The 22,412-nt window shown below is 54.0% G+C and overlaps 1 protein-coding gene across 1 annotated transcript in view; it reads left to right on the top strand.

Annotated features, from left to right (window-relative positions):
- The first annotated feature begins 2,954 nt into the window (after positions 1 to 2,954).
- LOC146420559 (separin-like) overlaps positions 2,955 to 22,412 on the top strand; it is a 38,116-nt gene continuing 18,658 nt past the window's right edge. Inside the window, exons 1-11 of the mRNA XM_085048132.1 lie at positions 2,955 to 3,000; positions 4,575 to 4,698; positions 6,413 to 7,471; positions 10,508 to 10,606; positions 11,431 to 11,457; positions 11,641 to 11,734; positions 14,079 to 14,206; positions 15,374 to 16,644; positions 17,302 to 17,661; positions 18,554 to 18,698; positions 21,027 to 21,156. Of these exons, the coding sequence (XP_084904258.1) occupies positions 4,597 to 4,698; positions 6,413 to 7,471; positions 10,508 to 10,606; positions 11,431 to 11,457; positions 11,641 to 11,734; positions 14,079 to 14,206; positions 15,374 to 16,644; positions 17,302 to 17,661; positions 18,554 to 18,698; positions 21,027 to 21,156 (3,415 nt within the window). The 5' untranslated portion in view covers positions 2,955 to 3,000; positions 4,575 to 4,596. The remainder of the gene's footprint in view (positions 3,001 to 4,574; positions 4,699 to 6,412; positions 7,472 to 10,507; positions 10,607 to 11,430; positions 11,458 to 11,640; positions 11,735 to 14,078; positions 14,207 to 15,373; positions 16,645 to 17,301; positions 17,662 to 18,553; positions 18,699 to 21,026; positions 21,157 to 22,412) is intronic.

Genomic DNA, 22,412 nt, shown 5'->3' on the forward strand with positions numbered 1-22,412 from the left:
TCGGCGACATCCCCGAGCCATCGGCGACATCCCCGACTCCTCCGGTGACATCCCCGAGCCATCGGTGACATGCCCGAGCCATCGGCGACATCCCCGAGCTCCTCCGGTGACATCCTCAAACCCCGCCGGTGACATCTCGAGCCGCTCCGGTGACATCCCCGAGCCATCGGTGACATGCCGGCCTCTGCCGGTGACATCCCCAAGACCTCCGGTGACATCCCGAGCCGCTCCGGTGACATCCCCGCCTCTGCCGGTGATATCCCGAGACCCTCCGGTGCCACCCGAGCCTCTCCGATGACATCCCGACCTCCTCCGGTGACATCTCCGCGCTACCGGTGACATCCCGAGACCCGTCGGTGACATCCCTGCGCTGTCGGTGACACCCCCGCCTCCTCCGGTGACATCCCCGCGCTGCCGGTGACATTCCCAATCCCGCCGGTGCCACCCGAGCTTGCCCGGTGACATCCCCAACCCCGCCGGTGACATCCCCATGCTTTCGGTGACATCCCCAAACCCCGCCGGTGACATCCCGAGCCTCTGCCGGTGACATCCCCGCGCTGCCGGTGACATCGTCAAACTCCGCCGGTGACATCCCGAGACCCTCCGGTGCCACCCGAGCCTCCCCGGTGACATCCCCACCTCTACCGGTGACATCCCCGCGCTATCGCTGACATCCCCAAACCCCGCCGGTGACATCCCGAGCCTCTGCCGGTGACATCCCCAAGCCCTCCGGTGTCACCCCGCTCCGTGCCACCCCCGCCAGCGCGACAAGCGACATCGCCCCGCATGCCAGCACCCCCCGCGAGGCTGGCTGGGTGTCCCAGTGTCACCCCAGTGTCACCCCGGTGTCACTCGGTGCCACCCAAGCCTCTCCGGTGCCACCCCAGTGTCACTCGGTGCCACCGCAGTGTCACCCCAGCGTCACTCCAGTGCCACCCAAACCTCTCCGGTGCCACCCGAGCTCCTCCGGTGCCACCCCCGCGCTATCGGTGACATCCCTGCCATCCCGGTGCCACCCCAGTGCCACCCCAGTGCCACCCCAGTTCATTCCCAGTTCGTCCCCAGCTCTGTCGCCTCCCCAATAAAGGCGTTGGGTTCGGATCGCGGCTGCTGCCTCGGCTGGGGACACAGGGGACAGAGGTGACACAGGGGACACGGCCGGGGGGGTGGCGGCGCCGCGAGATGTCCCCGCGGTGTCGGTGTTGTCACCCCCCGCGGTGTCGCGGTTTGTCACCTCCCCCCGCGCGGCGCCGGGTGACAGAGAGGGTGACAGGGATGGTGACGGGGATGGTGACAGGGATGGTGACAGGGAGGGTGACAGCGCGGTGACAGCGGCAGGGACAGTGACAGACACCCCCCGGCTGTGCGGGGACAGTGCCACCCCGCGGGGACACGCTGGGGACACTGAGGGGGGGAGAGAGATCACTGTGACAGAGCCTGGGGGACACAGGTGACCCCTGTCCCTGTCCCTGTCCCCATCCTGTCCCCACCTTGTCACCAGCCCTGTCCCCATCCCCTGTCCCCATCCTGTCCCCACCTTGTCACCAGCCCTGTCCCCATCCTGTTCCTATTCCTGTCCCAATCCCTGTCCCCATCTTGTCCCCATCCTATCCCAGTCTCTGTCCCCATCCCATCCTATCCCTGTCCCCAATCCCTGTCCCATTCCTGTCCCCACTCTGTCCCCACTCTGTCCCCATCGCTGTCCCAATCTCTGTCCCCATCCTGTCCCCACTTTGTCACCATCCCTGTCCCCATCCCATCCCATCCCATCCCATCCCATCCCATCCCATCCCATCCCTCTCACCATCCCTGTCCCCATCGTGTCCCCATCCCAATCCCTGTCCCCATCCTATCCCCATCTTTTCACCATCCTGTCCCCACTTTGTCACCATCCCTGTCCCCATCCCAATCTCTGTCCCCATCCTATCCCAATCCCTGTCCCCATCCTATCCCCATCTTTTCACCATCCTGTCCCCATCCTGTCCCCACTTTGTCACCATCCGTGTCCCCATCCCATTCCTGTCCCCATGCGGTCCCCATCCTATCCCATCCCTGTCCCCATTCCTGTCCCCAGCTGTCCCCTCCCGGCTCAGCTCGGTGTCGCCCCCTCGCGGCCATTGCTGGGAGGACACCAGGAGGGTTTGGGGGGGGCTTGGTCTAGCGGGACCCCATAGGGACCCCCGGAAATCCCATAGGGACCCCCGGAATCCCCCAGGGACCCCCGGAATCCCCCAGGGACCCCATAAACACCCCAGAGACCCCCAGGGACCCCCGGAAACCCCATAGGGACCCTCAGGGACATCCAGGGACCCCCGGAAACACCCCAGGGACCCTCAGGGACATCCAGGGACCCCGGAAATCCCCCAGAGACCCCCGGAAACCCCATAGGGACCCCTCGAAAACCCCCCAGGGACCCCCGGAAACACCCCAGGGACCCCCAGAACCCACAGAGCACCTCCAGCACCCCCAGACAATCCCCTCACCCCAATATCCCGGGGGTCTCCATCCCCCCTATATCCCGGGGGTCTTCCACCCCATATCCCAGGAGTCCCTCACCCCCAAATCCCGGGGGTCTCCATCTCCCCCAAATCCCGGGGGTTCCATTCACCCCCATATCACGGAGGTCTCCCCCCAAATCCCGGGGGTCTCCATCTCCCCATAATCCGCCCGGCCACGCCCCCACCCATTAACCACGCCCCCAAACCATTAACCACGCCCCCTATGTTAACCACGCCCCCACCCATTAACCACGCCCCCATCCCGTTAACCACGCCCCCGACCGCACCCCGCTAGCTCGCCGCACTGCGCATGCGCAAGAGAGGCAAACGGCGCCGAGCCGCGCTGCCTACAACTCCCGTGATGCCCCGCGCGGTGGGCGGGGAGACAAGGCGGTGCCGCGCGCTGATTGGTCGAGGCTGGGCGGCGCCGCTCGCTGATTGGCTGCGGCCGCGGTTTGAACGCGCGCGCGGCGGGCTCGGCCCTCTGGCGGGTGCGCAGCGTGTGAGCGGCCTGAGGGGGATTTGGGGAGATTTGGGGCAATTTTGGGGGCCTGAGGGGGAATTTGGGGTGCTGAGACCCCCTTGGGGTGGCGGGGAGGGCGGGAAGGGCTCGGTAAGGAGGTTTCATGGAGGAAAAGGCTGGGAGAGCCGTGAGGGGAGCTGCTGAGGAGCGGGGCGGAGGCCGGAGGCCTGAGGGTGGGTGGGGGGGGCTGGGGGCTGGGGCTGAGAAATGGGGTTTGGGGGCTGGACGGGGGCTGAGGATGGGGTTAGGGGGTTTTGGGAGCCCGGGGCTGATAGTCGGGTTGGGGGGGTGGGGCGATTTGACCCCTTAAGGGCTTGGGACCCCAGGGGAGGTTGATAATGTGTGGGGTTAGGGGGGACCCAGGAGGCTGGAAAATGGGTTGGGGCCGGGGGGGGGCTGATGTAGGTTGGGGGGCTGGGGCGTTTGACCTTAAGGGGGGCTGGACCCCAGTGGGGCTGATGGTGTTGGGGGTGTTGGGGTTGGGGGTGTGTGGGGTTGGGGGGCTCAGAACCCCTAAAAGGGCTGGGAGGGGGCTGGGAGCTGCCCCAGAGCTCTGGGGATCTGTGGGGTTTTGGGGCTCTGTGGGGTTTTTGGGCTCTCTGTGGGGTTTGGGGGTCTGTGGGGTTTGGGGGTTCTCTGTTTTTTGGGGTCTGTGGGGTTTTGGGATCTCTGTGGGGTGTTTGGGGCTCTAGGTTTGGGGTCTCTGTGGGTTTTTGGTCTGTGGGGTTTTGGGGTGTCTGTGGGTTTTTGGGGGTTCTGTGGGTTTTTGGGGCTCTAGGTTTGAGGGCTGTAGGTTTTTGGGGGCTCTGGGTTTTTGCGGTCTCTGTGGGTTTTGGGATCTGTGTTTTTGGGGCTCTGTGGGTTTTTAGGGGTGGCTCTGGGATTTTGGGGGTTCTGTGTGGTTTTTGGGGTCTTTGGGATTTTGGGTCTGTGGGTTTTTGGGGCTCTGTGGGTTTTTAGGGCTCTGTGAGGGTTTTGGGGGCTCTGTGGGGTGTTTGGGTTCTGTGAGGTTTTTGGAGCTCTGTGAGTTTTGGTGTCTGTGGGTTTGGGGGTTCTGTGGGTTTTTAGGGGTGGCTCTGTGGGGTTTTGGGAATCAGTGGTTTTTGGAGCTCTGGGTTTTTGGGGTCTGTGGGTTTTGGGGTTCTGTGAGGTTTTTGGAGCTCTGTGAGGTTTTGGGGCTCTGGATTTTTGAGAATCTGTGGGTTTGGGGGCTCTGGATTTTTAGGGCTCTGTAGGTTTGGGGTCTCTGGGGTTTGGGGTCTGTGGGGTTTTGGGGGCTCTGTGAGGTTTTTGGGGTCTCTGTGGGGTGTTTGGGTTCTGTGAGGTGTTTGGGGTCTTTGGGGTTTTGGCGTCTGTAGGTTTTTGGGGGTCTGTGGATTTTGGGGCTCTGTGGGGTTTTGGGGCCCTAGGTTTGGGGTGTCTGTAGATTCTGGGGGTTGGGGTTTTGTGGGTTTTTAGGGTGATTCTGTGGGTTTTTGGGCTCTGTGGGATTTGTGCTCTATGGGGTTTGGGGTGCCTTTGGGGGTCTCACACCTCCCCTGTTCCCCCCCCAGCCCCGCATTACAAACCCTCAGGATGGCTGGGAAGGATGAGAAAAACGGGAAAAATGGGAAAAACGGGAAAGATGGAACCCCAGAGGGCTGGGCAGGAATCGAGGAGCGCCTGGAGAAACTGCGGGTGAGCTGGGGATTTGGGAATTTCCTCTTTTCCCAGGAAAATCTCTGGATTTAGGGGATTTGTGGGGTGGATTTTGGGGTCTGATTCCTTCTTTTCCCAGGAAAATCTGGATTTAGGGGATTTGTGGGGTGGATTTTGGGGTCTGATTCCCTCTTTTCCCAGGAAAATCTCTGGATTTGGGGGATTTGTGGGGTGGATTTTGGAGTCTGACTCCTTCTTTTCCCAGGAGATACCCCTCAAGGGTCTCTTTCCTGACCCCAACTCCCCTTTATTCCCAGAAAATGTCCCTTGAAGAGCTCTATCCTCACTTTTTTCCCAGTAAATGACCCCAACTTGACTTTTTTTCTCAGGAAATACCCATCGAGGAGTTCTTTTCTGACCCCAACTCCCCTTTTTTCACAGAAAATGCCCCTTTAAAATGCTCTTTTCTGACGCCAAAACCCCCATTTTTCCCCAGAAAACACCCCTCAGGGGTCTCTTTCCTGACCCCAATCCCCTTTTTTCCCAGAAAACGCCCCTCAAGAAGCTCTTTTCTGACTCCATCTCCCTCTTTTCTCAGGAAATTACTCCAACTCCCCTTTTGTCCCATAAAATGCCCCTCAAGGGTCTCTTTCCTTACCCCAATCCCCCTTTTTTTCCCAGGAAATGACCCTCAAGGTGCTTTATCCTGACCCCATCTCCCCTTTTTTCCCCAGGAAATTACTCCAACTCCCCTTTTTTCTCAGGAAATGCCCCTCAAAATACTCTTTTGTAACCCCAACCCCATAATTTTCCCACCAAACTCCCCTCAAAGTGCTCTCTCCTAACCCCATCTCCCCTTTTTTCCCAGGAAATAACCCTCAATGTGCTCTTTTCTAACCCAAATCTCCCCTTTTTTCCCACCAAACTCCCCTCAAAATGCTCTTTCCTCACCCCAACTCCCCTTTTTCCCCAGAAAACACCCCTCAAAATGCTCTCTCCTAACCCCAACTCCCCTTTTTTCCCAGGAAATTACCCTCAAAATGCTCTTTTCTAACCCCAACTCCCCTTTTTTCCCAGGAAATTACCATCAAAATGCTCTTTTCTAACCCCAACTCCCCTTTTTTCCCAGGAAATTACCATCAAAATGCTCTTTTCTAACCCCAACTCCCCTTTTTTCCCAGGAAATTACCATCAAAATGCTCTTTTCTAACCCCAACTCCCCTTTTTTCTCAGGAAATGCCTCTCAAAATGCTCTTTTCTGACCCCAATCCCCTTTTTTTCCCAGAAAATAACCCTCAAAGTGCTCTTTTCTAACCCCTTCTCCCCTTTTTCCCCAGAAAACACCCCTTAAAATGCTCTCTCCTAACCCCAACTCCCCTTTTTTCCCAGGAAATTACCCTCAAAATGCTCTTTTCTAACCCCAACTCCCCTTTTTTCCCCAGGAAATTACCATCAAAATGCTCTTTTCTGACCCCAATCCCCTTTTTTTCCCAGCAAACACCCCTCAAAACGCTCTTTTCTAACCTCTTCTCCCCTTTTTTCCAAGGAAATTACCCTCAAAATGCTCTTTCCTAACCCAAATATCCCCTTTTTTCCCACCAAACTCCCCTCAAAATGCTCTTTTCTGCCCCCAACTCCCCTTTTTTCCCAGGAAATTACCCTCAAAATGCTCTTTTCTGCCCCCAACTCCCCTTTTTCCCCACCAAACACCCCTCAAAACACTCTTTTCTCACCCCTTCTCCCTTTTTTCCAGGCCAACCTCCACCTCCCCTCCCTCCCTCCCTCCCGCCGCCTGCAGAGCTGCGACCACACCCTCCGCTCCTGCGTCTCCCAGCTCGCCCAGCCCGGCGGCTCGCTAGCCCACGGCTCCCAGCTGCTAGCCCTAGCCCTGGAAGCCACCCAGACCTACCTGAACCTCCAGCCCGACCCTCCCCACCTCTACCTGGAGAGGATTTTATTCCACGTGCTGCGGAATTCGGCGGGATGGGTCGGCAGCAGCGCGTGGAACATCGCCGAGCTGCTCTGGAAGCTTCTGCGGCGATCCCAACCCGACCAGGAATGGGCCAAAGTGGCTTCCGGAGCTTTTGGGATCCTCTGGAGATCTGCAGCCGCTCTGGCTGGTCAGGACAGACCTCGGGAGGAAGGCAGGGCGGTGCTGATTGCCAGGCTGAGATCCCTGCGCTTTTTGCTGCTGCTGGAATGTCGAGAAAATCAGGAGAATCGGGAAAATTGGGAATTTTTGCCCCATTTTTTCACCTCCAGGACTGCCCAGCACGCTGCAACTGCTATAACTCTGTACCAATCCCAGAGAACTCCCTGCCCTGTCTTCCTAACCAAACAACTCCGGGAATTTTTGCTGGAAACCCTGCGGGATGAATCTCCCAACCCTCCAAATTTTGGGAACTCCCTGTGTTTCCTGGAGCTCAGCCTGGAGCTGCTCCATCACCTCTGCAAAGCTCGGCGGCTCCGCGACGCCCTGGAGGTCCTGAGGGACGCCAGAGGGTTTTTGGGATCAGGGAATTCTCTGGGATCAGCCCTGCAGCTGCTGGAATGTGGGGTTCAGCTGGGGAGAGGTGGAGCTGCTGCTGGGCAGGCGTTGCTCAGGGCTGGAGAGGCGCTGGAGCTCCGAAATTTGGAGGAATGTTCTGGAAGGACGCTGAGGGTGTTGGCTGGAGGAGCTCAGTTTGTGGCTGCGCAGCTTGGGGAGGTGCTGAGGAGAAATCGGGATTGTCCGCTGGGAATTCAGGAGGTTCCTGGGATTTGTGGGTTCTGCCTGGCTCACCAGGAGCTCCTGCGGCGGCTGATGGGAGAGGTGAGTTCTTGAGAGGCAAATCCCAAATTTCCTGTTCCCAAATCCATCCTCATCCCACCATCCTGGAGTTCTTGAGACCCCAAATCCCAAATTTCCTGTTCCCAAATCCATCCTCATCCCACCATCCTGGAGTTCTTGAGACCCAAATCCCGAATTTCTCAAATCCATCCCCATCCCACCATCCTGGAGTTCCTGAGCCCCAAATCCCAAATTTCCCATCCTCATCCCACCATCCTGGAGTTCCTGAGCCCCCAATCCCAAATTTCCTGTTCCCAAATCCATCCTCACCCCACAATCCTGGAGTTCTTGAGACCCCAAATCCTGAATTTCTCAAATCCATCCCCATCCCACCATCCTGGAGTTCCTGAGCCCCAAATCCTGAATCTCCCATTCTCAGATCCATCCCACAATCTTGGAGTTCTTGAGACCCCAAATCTCAGATTTCCCATTCTCAGATCCATCCCACCATCCTGGAGTTCCTGAGCTCCAAATCCCAATTTTCCCATTCCCAGATCTATCCCCATCCCACCATCCTGGAGTTCTTGAGACCCAAATGCCAATTTTTCCATTCCCAGATCCATCCCCATCCAACCATCCTGGAGTTCTTGAGACCCCAAATCCCGAATTTCCCATTCCCAGATCCATCCCACAATCCAGGAGTTCTTGGGACCCCAAATCCCAAATTTCCTGTTCCCAAATCCATCCTCATCCCACTGTCCTGGAGTTCTTCAGACCCAAATCCCGAATTTCCTGTTCCCAGATCCATCCCTGTCCCACCATCCTGGAGTTCTTGAGACCCAAATCCTGAATTTCCCCTTCCCACATCCATCTCCATTCCACCATCCTGCAGTTCTTGAGACCCAAATCCCAGATTTCCCTTTCTCAGCTCCATCCTCATCCCACCGTCTTGGAGTTCCTGAGCCCCAAATCCCAAATTTCCCATTCCCAGATCCATCCCCATCCCACCATCCTGGAGTTCTTGAGACCCAAATGCCAAATTTCCCATTCCCAAATCCATCCCCATCCCACAATCCTGCAGTTCCTGAAGTCCCAAATCCCACTTTTCCTCTTCCCACAATCCTGGAGTTCTTGAGACCCCAAATCCCGAATTTCCCATTCCTAGGTTCATCCCCATCCCACCATCCTGGAGTTCTTGAGACCCAAATCCATCCCCATCCCACAATACTGGAGTTCTTGAAGCCCCAAATCCCACTTTTCCCACAATCCTGGAGTTCTTGAGACCCAAATCCCAAATTTCCCATTCCCAGATCCATCCCCATCCCACCATTCTGGAGTTCTTGAGACCCCAAATCCTGAATTTCCTGTCCCCAAATCCATCCTCACCCCACAGTCCTGGAGTTCTTGAGACCCCAAATCCCAAATTTCCTGTTCCCAGATCCATCCTCATCCCACCATCCTGGAGTTTCTGGAATCACAAATCCCAGTTTTCACATTCCCAGATCCATCTCCATCCCACAGTCCTGAAGTTCCTGAGCCCCAAATCCTGGTTTTGCCCTTCCCAGCTGCATTCCCAGCAGTTCCTGCAGTTCCTGACCTCATTCCCAGTCTCAGTCCCATTCCTAGCAGTTCCTAAACCCCAATCCCATTCCCAACAGCTCTGATACCAATCCCATTTCCAGCAATTCCTAAACCCCAATCCCATGCACATTCCTATTCCCAGCAGTTCCTAAAACCAGTCCCATTCCCAGCAGCTCCTGACCCATTCCCAATCCCATTCCCAATCCCATTCCCATTCCTGGCTGTTCCTAAACCCCAATCCTGATCCCATTCCAGCAGTTCCTAAATCCCATTCCCAATCCCATTCCCAGCAGTTCCTGATCCCAATCCCATTCCCAGCAGTTCCTAACCCCAGTCCCATTCCCAGCAGCTCCTAAACCCCAATCCTGATCCCAGTCCCATTCCCGGCAGTTCCTGACCCCAGTCCCAATCCCAATCCCAGCAGTTCCTAAACCCCAATCCCATTCCAAACCCCATTCCCAGCAGTTCCTAAACCCCAATCCCAGCAGCTCCTGACCCCAATCCCATTCCCAATCCCAGCAGCTCCTGACCCCAATCCCTTTCCCCTTCCCAGCAGCTCTGACCCCATTCCCAATCCCATTCCCAGCAGTTCCTAAACCCCAATCCCGATCCCATTCCAGCAGTTCCTAAATCCCATTCCCAGCAGCTCCTAAACCCCAATCACAATCCCATTCCCAGCAGTTCCTGATCCAATCCCATTCCCAGCAGTTCCTAAACCCCAATCCCAGCACCTCCTAAACCCCAATCCCATTCCCAATCCTATTCCCAGCAGTTCCTAAATCCCATTCCCAATCCCGATCCCAGCAGTTCCTAAACCCCAATCCTGATCCAAATCCCAGCAGCTCCAATCCCATTCCTGATCCCAATCCCATTCCCAGCAGTTCCTAAACCCCAATCCCATTCCCAGTCCCATTCCCAGCAGTTGCTAAACCCCAATCCTATTCCCAGCAGCTCCTAAGCCCCAATCCTGATCCCAGTCCCATTCACAGCAGTTCCTGACCCCAATCCCATTCCCGTTCCCAATCCCACTCCTGACAGTTCCTAAACCCCGATCCCAATCCCATTCCCAACAGCTCCTGACCCCAATCCCATTCCAGCAGTTCCTAAATCCCATTCCCAGCAGCTCCTAAACCCCAATCCCATTCCCAATCCCATTCCCAATCCCATTCCCAATCCCATTCCCAATCCCATTCCCAATCCCACTCCCAGCAGTTCCTAAACCCCAATCCCGTTCCCAATCCCGTTCCCAATCCCGTTCCCAATCCCGTTCCCAATCCCGTTCCCAATCCCGTTCCCAATCCCGTTCCCAATCCCGTTCCCAATCCCGTTCCCAGCAGCTCCTAAACCCCAATCCTGATCCCATTCCCAGCAGTCCCTGACCCCAATCCCATTCCCAATCCCAATCCCATTCCCAGCAGCTCTGACCCCAATCCTGACCCCAATCCCATCCCAGCAGCTCTGACCCCAATCCTGACCCCGATCCCGATCCCGCTGCAGGTCCCTCCTGACTCCCCGAGGCAGCAGCTGCAGCAGTTTCTGTTCCACAACTTCCAACTCTTCTCCAACGCTGTCCACGAGGCTCTGCAGGGATCCCAGGTGGGATTTGGGGTCTGAGTCACCCTAAAAGGGTCTGCAAGGGTTTTCTGTGGGGTTTGGGGTTGGGATTTGGGGTTTGAGTCACCCCAAAAGGGGTCTGGAAGGATTTGCCATGGGATTTGGGGTTTGAATCACCCTAAAAGGGATCTGGAAGGGTTTTCTGTGGGATTTGGGGTTGGGATTTGGGGATGGAGTCATCCTAAAAGGGATCTGGAAGGTTCTCCCATGGGATTTGGGGTTGGAGTCAACCTAAAAGGGGTCTGGGAGGGTTTTCTGTGGGATTTGGGGCTGGAGTCACCCTATAATGCTTCTGGAAGAGTTTTCTGTGGGATTTGGGTTTGAGTCACCCTAAAAGGGGTCTGGAAGGATTTGCCATGGGATTTGGGGTTTGAATCACCCCAAAAGGGCTCTGGAAGGTTTTCCTGTGGGATTTGGGGTTTGGATTTGGGGATGGAGTCATCCTATAAGGGTTCTGGGGGTGCTGAGAGCTTTTCCCATGGGCTATGGGGTCAGAATTTGGGATTGATGTACTCTAGAAGGTTCTGGGAGCTTTTCCCCATGGGATGTGGGGCTGGGATTTGGGTTTGGGGAAGGTTCTGGAAGGTTCTCTGGTGTCCCTGAGTGTCCCCTCTGTCCCTCAGCCCTCGGGGTGGCCTGGGCTGGCCCAGGTGACCCCCAGCTGTGTCCGGAGTGTTCTGGAAGCTTTTTCTGTGGGATTTGGGGTTGGAATTTGGGATTGCTATACCCTGGAATGTTCTGGAAAGTTCTCTGGGTGTCTCTGGTGTCCCTGAGTGTCCCCTCTGTCCCCTCTCTCTGTCCCTCAGCCCTCGGGGTGGCCCGGGCTGGCCCAGGTGACCCCCAGCTGTGTCCAGAGTGTTCTGGGAGCTTTTCCCTTGGGATTTGGGGTTGGAATTTGGGATTGATGTCCCCTGGAAGGTTCTGGAATGTTCTCTGGGTGTCTCTGGTGTCCCTGAGTGTCCCCTCTGTCCCCTCTCTCTGTCCCCCAGCCCTCGGGATGGCCCGGGCTGGCCCAGGTGACCCCCAGCTGTGTCCAGAGTGTGGCTGCAGCGCTGGAGGCTCTGCAGGGACTGCCTGAGGCCCAGAGGGACAAGTTCCTTGATGTCACCGGTCAGTGTCACCTGGGGGTCAGTGGGGTCAGTGTCACCTGGGGGTCAGTGGGGTCAGTGTCACCTGGGGGTCAGTACCACCAGAGCTCAGTGTCACCTGGGGGTCCCTATGCCCATTCCAGTGGTCAGTGTCACCTGGGCGGTCAGTGTCACCCGGGGATCAGCAGGGTCAGTGTCACCTAGGGGTTAGTGCCACTAGAGGGTCAGTGCCACTTGGGGGTACTTGACAGAGGTCCTTGTCCCCACCACAGTGGTCAGTGCCACCTGGGGTCAGTGCCACCACGGGGTCCCTGTTCCCATTCTAGTGGTCAGTGCCACCAGGGCACCCTTGTCCCCATGTCTCCATTCCGCTGGTCAGTGCCACCACAGGGGTCAGTGTCACCAGCTCCTGGGGGGTCACTGTCCCCATTCCAGTGGTCAGTGCCACCATGGGGTCCTTGTCCCCATGCCCAGTGGTCAGTACCACCACAGGGTCAGTGTCACCAGGGGGTCCCTGTGCCCATTCCAGTGCTCAGTGCCACCTGGGGGTCCTTGTGCTCTTGTCCCCATTCCACTGGTCAGTGCCACCATGGGGTCCTTGTCCCCATTCCAGTGGTCAATGCCACCAGTGGTCAGTGCCACCTGGGGCTCAGTGCCACCATGGGGTCCTTGTCCCCTTGTCCCAATCCCTGTGGTCAGTGCCACCAGTGGTCAGTGCCACCTGGGAGTCCTTGTCCCCATTCCAGTGGTCAGTGCCACCACAGGGTCAGTGGCACCATGGGGTCCTTGTGCCCATTCTCAGTGTCCAGGGGACTTAAGGGCTCAGTGTCACCACTCCCAGGGATCAGTGCCACCAGGGGTTCCTTGTCCCCTTGTCCCCAAGCCCAGGCAGGTCCCTGTCCCCATTCCAGTGGTTAGTGCCACCACAGTGGTCAGTGCCACTAGCCCCAGGGGTCAGTGGGGTGAATGCCACCTAGGGCTCCTTGTCGCTATTCCAGTGCTCAGTGCCACCTCAGAATCAGTGCCACCAGGGTGTCCTTGTCCCCAGGCCCAAGGGGGTCCTTGTCCCCATCCCAGGGCTTAGTGCCACCACGGGATCAATGCCACCTGTAGGTCAGTGCCACCAGGTGGTCCCTAAGGCCAAGTGACCCCAGAGGTCAGTGCCACCTCCGGGTCAGTGCCACCAGGGGTCCTTGTCCCCTTGTCCCCACCACAGTGGTCAGTGCCACCGGGGAGTCAGTGCCACTGGGGGGGTCAGTGCCACCAGGGGATTCTTGTCCCCTTGTCCCCATCCCAGTGGTCAGTGCCACTATGGGGTCTTTGTGCCCATTCTGGGTGTCCAGGGGACTCCAGGGCTCAGTGCCATCATGAGGTCCTTGTCCCCATGCCCTGTGGTCAGTGCCACCAGGGCTCAGTGCCACCACAGGGCTCAGTGCCACCAGGGGTTCCTTGTGCCCCATTCCAGTGCTCAGTGCCACCATGGGGTCCTTGTGCTCTTGTCCCCATTCCGCTGGTCAGTGCCACCTGGAGGGTTAGTGCCACCACAGGGTCAGTGCCACCATGGGGTCCTTGTCCCCATGCCCAGTGGTCAGTGCCACCCCCGCGCTCAGTGCCACCCAGGGGTCCTTGTCCCCAGACCCAGGGCTCAGTGCCACCAGGGGGTCCTTGTCCCCATGCCCAGTGGTCAGTGCCACCTGGGGATCAGTGCCACCTCAGGCTCAGTGCCACCAGGGGGTCCTTGTCCCCTTGTCCCCATTCCAGCGGTCAGTGCCACCTGGGGGTCCTTGTCCCCTTGTCCCCATTCCCAGTGGTCAGTGCCACCACAGGATCCCTAAGGCCAAGTGACCCCTGTGGTCAGTGCCACCACGGGGTCCTTGTCCCCTTGTCCCCACCACAGTGGTCAGTGCCATTTGGGGTCCTTGTGCCCATTCCAGTGGTCAGTGCCACCCCAGGGTCCCTAAGGCCGAGTGACCCCAGGGCTCAGTGCCACCATGAGGTCCTTGTCCCCACCACAGTGGTCAGTGCCACCTGGGGGTCCTTGTCCCCTTGTCCCCACCCCAGGGTCAGTGCCACCTGGGGGTCCTTGTCCCCTTGTCCCCATCCTAGTATTAGTGCCACCATGGGGTCAGTGCCACCAGGGGGTCTTTGTTCCCTTGTCCCCAGACCCAGGGCTCAGTGCCACCAGGGGTCCTTGTCCCCTTGTCCCCATCCCAGCAGTCAATGCCACCAGCAGTGAATGCCACCTGGGATTCAGTGCCACCCCCCAGTGCTCAGTGCCACCACGGGTCCTTGTCCCCTTGTCCCCATCCCAGTATTGATGCCACCACCCCACTGGTGACCCCAAACTGTCCCCTCTCCACCCCCAGCCGCCTCCACCTTCCGCCTGGCGTACGCCTTCCACAGCCGGAACCTTCCGGAAGCTTCCGCGGCCATCTGTGAGCCTTTCTGCAGGACCATGGTGACAACTGGTGGTGCTGGCTGTGCTCCGGACAGGGTACTGGGCAAACTGGGCAAACTGGGAGGGCTGGCGTGGCAGAGGGGCTGCAGGACACTGGTGGCCCCTTTGGTGGCCCCTTTGGTGGCCCCTTTTGTGGCCCTTTTGTGGCCCTTTTGTGGCCCTTTTGTGGCCCTTTTGTGGCCCTTTTGTGGCCCTTTTGTGGCCCTTTTCTGCCCCTTTTCTGCCCCTTTTCTGCCCCTTTTCTGCCCCTTTTCTGCCCCTTTTCTGCCCCTTTTCTGCCCCTTTTCTGCCCCTTTTCTGCCCCTTTTCTGCCACCTTCCCCCTGATTTTTTCCGCCATTTTTCCCTCAGATCCACAAGAAAAACCAGGAATATTTTTTCCTCCCAAAACAACTCCAATTCCCTTCTCCACACCCATCCCTCATCTCGGGGATCAAATGCTTTACAGGACACCAGGAATTCTCTATTTTTCCTCAATTTTTTCCTCAGTTTTTCCTCTATTTTTTCTCTATTTTTTCCTCAATTTTTTTAGTAAATTTTTTCTCTCTCTATATTTTTTTCTGTATATTTTTTTCTGTATATTTTTTTCTGTATATTTTTTTCTGTATATTTTTTTCTGTATATTTTTTTCTGTATATTTTTTTCTGTATATATTTTTTTCTTATATATTTTTCTCTTATATTTTTTTCTCTATATATTTTTTTCTCTATATATTTTTCTCTATATATTTTTTCTCTATATATTTTTCTCTATATTTTTCTCTATATTATTTTCTCTATATTTTTCTCTATATTTTTCTCTATATTTTTCTCTATATTTTTCCCTCTATTATTTTTCTATTATTTTTTTCTCTTTATTGTTTTTTCTCTATTTTTTTTCTCTATATTTTTTCCCTCTATTATTTTTCTATTATTTTTTCTCTTTATTGTTTTTTCTCTATTTTTTTCTCTATTTTTTCTCCATTATTTTTTTTCTCTATTTTGCCCCCATACTTATTTTGCCCCCATACTTATTTTGCCCCACATTATATTTTTTTGCCCTATATTATTTTTTCCCCCACTTTTTCCCCAACTTTTTCCCTGTTTTTCCCCCATATTTTTTCCCCATTTTTAATTTTTTCCCCCACATTTTTTCCCCAACATTTTCCCCCACATTTTTTCCCCCAAATTTCCCCAACTTTTCCCAACTTTCCCCTTTCCCGCAGCTCCACAGGTGTTTCCGGCTGCGGGTGGAGAGCTGGCGTTGCCGGGGCAGGCTGGACAGGGCGCTGGACGCTGTGGCCCAATGGCTGCTGGGGCTGGCTGGACACTTCCGGCACCTTCCGGAACATTCCGGGGACATTCCGGAACATTCCAGGGACATTTCCGGCGATTCCAGGGACGTTTCTGCACGTTCCCAGGGCGTTTCGGGACATTCTAGGGACATTGCTGGAGATTCCAGGGATGTTCTGGAACATTCTAAGGATGTTTCTAGAGATTCCCGGAATGTTCTGGAACATTCTAAGGATGTTTCTAGAGATTCCCGGAATGTTCTGGAACATTCTAAGGATGTTTCTAGAGATTCCCGGAATGTTCTGGAACATTCTAAGGATGTTTCTAGAGATTCCCAGGACATTCCGGAACATTCCAGGGACTTTTCAAGATGTTCCCGAGATGTTCCAGAACATTCTAGGGACATTTCTGGAGATTCCCGCGTTCCCAGAGATTCCAAGAACGTTCCGGAACATTCTAAGGAGATTTCGGGAAGTTCCCAGAACATTCTGGAACATTCTAGGGATGTTTCAAGACCTTCCCGGGACATTCTGGAACATTCTGTGGACACTTCAGGACGTTCCCAGAACATTCTAGAACATTCTAGGAATATTCCAGAACGTTCTAAGGACTTTTCAAGACCTTCCCAGGACATTCCAGAACATTCTGTGGACACTTCAGGACGTTCCCAGAACATTCCAGAACATTCTAGGAATATTCCAGAATGTTCTAAGGACGTTTCAAGACCTTCCAGGGACATTCCGGAACATTCTAAGGACATTTCAAGACGTTCCCAGAACATTCCAGAACATTCTGTGGACACTTCAGGACGTTCCCAGAACATTCTAGAACATTCTAGGAATATTCCAGAACGTTCTAAGGACGTTTCAAGACCTTCCAAGGACATTCCAGAACATTCTAAGGACATTTCAAGACCTTCCCAGGAAATTCCGGAACATTCTAGGAATATTCCAGAACATTCTATGGACACTTCAGGAAGTTCCCAGAACATTCTAGAACATTCTAGGAATATTCCAGAACATTCTAAGGACGTTTCAAGACCTTCCCAGGACATTCCAGAAAGTTCCGGGGATGTTCCTGGAGTTTCCCGGGATATTCCGGGTTTTTCCGGAAGGTTCCAGGCGCTGGTTGCCGAGCCGCTGGCGCTCTGGGCGAGGATCAAAGCCGATGCTGCCAAGCTGGGCAGGGAGGAGTTGAGGTTGAGGTGAGGAATTTGGGGTTTTTGGGGGGATTTTGAGAATTTTTTTTGGATTTTTGGGGTTTTTTGGGTCTTTTTTTGGGATTTTTGGGGGGACTTTTTGGGATTTAAAATTTTTTTAAAATTTTTTTTTATTGTTTGGGATTTTTTGGGGGATTTTTTATTCTTTTTTGGGATTTTTTTAATTTTTGGGGATTTTTTTTGGGGATTTGGGGTTGGGGATTATTTGGGTTTTTTGATTGGGGATTGATTTGGGATTGAGGATGATTTGGGACTGGGGATTTGGGACTGGGGCTGATTTGGGTTTTGGGATGATTGGGGATTATTTGGGGTTTGGGATTATAGGGGGTTTGGGATTGGGGGCTATTTGGGTTTTGGGATTTGGGATTATTGGGGTTTTGGGATTGGGGGCTGTTTGGGTTTTGGGATTATAGGGGATTTGGGATTGGGGCTGATTTGGGTATTGGGATTGAGGATTATTGGGGTTTGGGATTATTGGGGATTTGGGATTGGGGCTGATTTGGGTTTTGGGATTATAGGAAGTTTTGGACTGGGAACTATTTGGGTTTTGGGGTTATTGGGGATACGGGATTGGGGCTGATTTAGGTTTCAGGACCAGCAAAACCAATCCCAATCCCTAACCCATCCCAATCCCATTCCCAGGACTCTTCGGGACGCCCTGGACCCCAAATCCCAACCCCGTTCCCGATCCCACTCCCTCTCGCGGAGCTCCATGCTCTCCCTGCTGCTGGCGGAGCTCCGAGCCTACAAATCCCTGCGGAGCTCCACGGCGCCCGAGCGCTACAACGTGCTCTGCGACCTGCTGGGGCTGTGGGACCAGCCGGGGATTCGGGATTCCTCGGGGATTTGGGATCCCCAGGGGATGATTTGGGATCCCCAGGGGATGATTTGGGATCCCTTAGGAATTATTTGGGATCCCAGCCGCAGTCTCCCCAGGGCGGCGGTGCTGGTGGAGTTGGCGCAGCTGCTGTGCTGCCAGAGCTTCACCCCAAACACTGACTGGTGAGAGATCCCAAATCCCAATCCCCGTCCCAAATCCTAATCGCCCATCCCATTCCATTTATCCCAATTCCCCCTCATCCCAAATCCTTCCATCCCATTCCCCTCATGCCATTCTCCTTATCCAAATCCTTTCATCCCAAACCCCTTATCCCGTTCCCCATCTTATCCCATTTATCCCAAATCCCAGTCCTGATCCCATTCCCCCTCATCCCAAATCCTTCCATCCCAATTCCCTCATCACAAATTCTTCCACCCCATTTCCCCATCCCATTCTCCTTATCCCAAATCCTTCCATCCGTATCTTTCCCTCCCATTCTCCCTATCCCAAATCCCTTTATCCCATTCCTCTCTTCCATTCCCCTCATCCCAAATCTTTCTATCCCAATCCTTCCATCCCAAATCCCCCACCCCATTCCCCATCCCATTCCCATCCCATTCCCCCATCCCATTAGGATTTTGTTCCCAACCCCAATCCCCCACCCCCTTATCCCATTCTCTATATCCCATTAGGATTTTGTTCCCAACCCCAATCCCAAATCCCCCATCCCCTTATCCCATTCCCCATATCCCATTAGGGTTTTGTTTCCGGCCCCAATCCCAAATCCCCCACCCCATTCCCCATGTCCCATTCCCACCCCATTCCCCCATCCCATTAGGATTTTGTTCCCAACCCAAATCCCCCATCCCATTAGGATTTTATTCCAACCCCAATCCCAAATCCCCACCACATATCCCATTCCACCCCATTCCCCATCCCATTAGGATTTTGTTCCCAATCCTAAATCCCCATCCGCTATCCCATTCCCCATCCCAAATCTCCACCCCATATCCCATTCCCATCCCATTCCCCCACCCCATTAGGATTTTGATCCCAACCCCATTCCCTCCCCAGCTCGGCTCTGGACGCCATCCAGGAGGCTCTGCAGGTTTTGGGGTCGATTCCTGGGAATTCCCAAATCCGGGATCAGCTGCTGGACGAGCGAGCTCAGGCCCAGCTGTGGCTGCACATCTGCACCCTGGAGAGTCACCTGGACAAGGTGGGCTTTAGGGGATTTTGTGGGGTTTGGGGGAATTATGGAGGTCACAATCCCCTCGTCCCAATTCCTCAAATCCCAATCCCCTCATCCCAATTCCTCAAATCCCATTCCCCTCATCCCAATTCCTCAAATCCCAATTCCTCAAATCCCAATCCCCTCGTCCCAATTCCTCAAATCCCAATTCCCCTCGTCCCAATTCCTCAAATCCCAATCCCCTCAAATCCCAATCCTCAAATCCCAATGCCCTCATCCCAATTCCTCAAATCCCAATTCCTCAAATCCCAATTCCTCAAATCCCAATTCCTCAAATCCCAATCCTCAAATCCCAATTCCTCAAATCCCAATTCCTCAAATCCCAATTCCTCAAATCCCAATTCCTCAAATCCCAATTCCTCAAATCCCAATCCCCTCAAATCCCAATCCCCTCAAATCCCAATTCTCTCCTCCCATTCCTCTCCTCCCAAATCCCTCATCCCAATCCTAAACCCCAAATCTAATCCCAAATCCAATCCCAATTCCCATTCTTCTCATCCCAATTTTCCTCCATCCCAATTCCCCTTCATCCCAATCCTTTCCTCCCAAATCCCTCATCCCAGTCTCAACCCCAAATGTCTAATTCCCAATCCCCAAATCGGATCCCCAAATCCAACCCCAAATCAGATCCCCAAATCTGATCTCCTATCTGATCCCAATCTCCAAATCCAATCCCCTATTTGATCCCAAACCCCAAATCCAATCCCAAACCCCAAATCCTGTCCCAAATCCAATCCCAAACCCCAAATCCTGTCCCAAATCCGATCCCAAACCCCAAATCCTGTCCCAAATCCGATCCCAAACCCCAAATCCTGTCCCAAATCCGATCCCAAACCCCAAATCCTGTCCCAAATCCGGTCCCAAACCCCAAATCCTGTCCCAAATCCGATCCCAAACCCCAAATCCTGTCCCAAATCCGATCCCAAACCCCAAATCCTGTCCCAAATCCGATCCCAAACCCCAAATCCTGTCCCAAACCCCAAATCCTGTCCCAAATCCGATCCCAAACCCCAAATCCTGTCCCAAATCCGATCCCAAACCCCAAATCCTGTCCCAAATCCGATCCCAAACCCCAAATCCTGTCCCAAATCCGATCCCAAACCCCAAATCCTGTCCCAAATCCGATCCCAAACCCCAAATCCTGTCCCAAATCCGATCCCAAACCCCAAATCCTGTCCCAAATCCGATCCCAAACCCCAAATCCTGTCCCAAATCCGATCCCAAACCCCAAATCCTGTCCCAAATCCGATCCCAAACCCCAAATCCTGTCCCAAATCCGATCCTAAACCCCAAATCCTGTCCCAAATCTGATCCCAAACCCCAAATCCTGTCCTAAATCCGATCCTAAACCCCAAATCCTGTCCCAAATCCGATCCTAAACCCCAAATCCTGTCCCAAATCCGATCCCAAACCCCTAAATCCTGTCCCAAATCCGATCCCAAACCCTAAATCTGTCCCAATCCGGTCCCAACCCCAAATCCTGTCCCAACCCCAAATCCTGTCCCAAATCCGATCCCAAACCCCAAATCCTGTCCCAAATCCGATCCCAAACCCCAAATCCTGTCCCAAATCCGATCCCAAACCCCAAATCCTGTCCCAAATCCGATCCCAAACCCCAAATCCTGTCCCAAATCCGATCCCAAACCCCAAATCCTGTCCCAAATCCGATCCCAAACCCCAAATCCTGTCCCAAATCCGATCCCAAACCCCAAATCCTGTCCCAAATCCGATCCCAAACCCCAAATCCTGTCCCAAATCCGGTCCCAAACCCCAAATCCTGTCCCAAACCCCAAATCCGATCCCAAACCCCAAATCCTGTCCCAGACCCCAAATCCGGTCCCAAACCCCAAATCCTGTCCCAGACCCCAAATCCGATCCCAAATCCGACCCCAAATCCAATCCCAATCCCCAAATCCTGTCCCAGACCCCAAATCCGATCCCAATCCCCAAATCCAATCCCAATCCCCAAATCCAATCCCAATCCCCAAGTCCAATCCCAATCCCCAAATCCAACCCCAAATCCAATCCCAAATCCGACCCCAAATCCCAAATCCAATCCCAAATCCGATCCCTGATCCCAAACCCCAAATCTGATCCCAAATCCAATCCCAACCCCCAAATCCCATCCCAACCCAAATCTGATCCCAAATCCAATCCCAATCCCCAAATCCCAAATCTAATCCCAAATCCAACCCCAAATCCCCAAATCAAATCCCAATCCCTGACCCCAAATCCGATCCCTGACCCCAAATCCCAAATCTGACCCCAAATCCGTCCCCAAATCCCAAACCCCAGAGCGTGGCTCGGCAGCGGCGCGGCAGAGCTGAGCTGCAGAAAGTTCCAGAACTGAACGATTTGGGGTTGGAGGGGAAATGGGGAGAAGAGCTTTGGGATGGAATCGACTGCAGCCTGGAGAAACATCGGGGTGAGATCCCAAAGGAATGGGATTTGGGGGGTTTGGGGGGGATGAGGGGTGGGAAGGGAATTTATGGGATTTTATGGGATTTTTGGGGATTCTGGAGGGGTGGGAAGGGATTTTATGGGATTTTGGAGGGTTTTTTGGGATTTTTCGGGAAGCTGGGAGGAGTTTTATGGGATTTTGGAGGGGTGGGAAGGGAATTTTTGGGAATTTTGGGAATTGTGGAGTATTGGGAATGGGATTTTTGGGGATTCTGGAGGGGTGGGAAGGGATTTTATGGGATTTTGGAGGGTTTTTTGGGATTTTTCGGGAAGCTGGGAGGAGTTTTATGGGATTTTGGAGGGGTGGGAAGGGAGTTTTTGGGATTTTTTGGGATTCTGGAGGGGTGGGAAGGGGATTTGTGGGATGAGGGAGGAGGCTGGAAGGGATTTTTGGGGATTTTTCGGGAGGCTGGAAGGAGTTCTATGGGATTTTGGAGGGGTGGGAAGGGATTTTAGGGGAATTTTGGGGATTCTGGATGGGTGGGAAGGGAATTTTTGGGGAATTTTTGGGAGGATGGGGTGGTGGGAAGGGATTTTATGGGATTTTTGGGATTCTGGAGGGGTGGGAAGGGATTTTATGGGGATTTTGGAGGGTTGGGAAGAGATTTTTTGGGATTCTTTTAGATTGGGAAGAGATTTTTTGGGATCCTGGAGAGTGGAAAGGGTTTTTTTTTGGGGGATTCTGGAGGGGTGGGAAAGGGTTTTATGGGAATTTTTGGGAGGCTGGAGGGGTGGGAAGGGATTTTTGGGATGAGGGAGAGTAGGTTGGAAGGGTTTTTTATGGGATTTGTTGGGATTCTGGAGGGGCAGAAAGGGGATTCTTTGGGATTTTTTTAGGGTGGGAAGAGATTTTTTTGGGATCCTGGAGGATTGGGAAGAGATTTTTGGGATCCCAAGCCCATCCCACCCCAAAACCACAATTTTTTTTGGGCTCTAACCCAATTTTTTTGGGATCTAACTCCATTTTTTGGGGATATTTTTTGGGAATTCCCATTTTTTGGGGATTTTTTTGGGGGGTTTTTTGGGAATTCCCATTTTTTGGGCTCTAACTCCATTTTTTTGGGAAATTCCCATTTTTTGGACTCTAACCCCATTTTTTTGAGATTGTTTTCGGGAATTCCATTTTTTTTTTTCATTTTCCCATTTTTTTGGGATTTTTTTGGGAATTCCCATTTTTTGGGGGATTTTATTTTGGGAATTCCCATTTTTTGGGCTCTAACC

The sequence above is a fragment of the Lichenostomus cassidix genome, unplaced genomic scaffold (assembly GCF_008360975.1).
Source record: "Lichenostomus cassidix isolate B80296 unplaced genomic scaffold, HeHo_3.0 HiC_scaffold_872, whole genome shotgun sequence".
NCBI lineage: Eukaryota > Metazoa > Chordata > Aves > Passeriformes > Meliphagidae > Lichenostomus > Lichenostomus cassidix.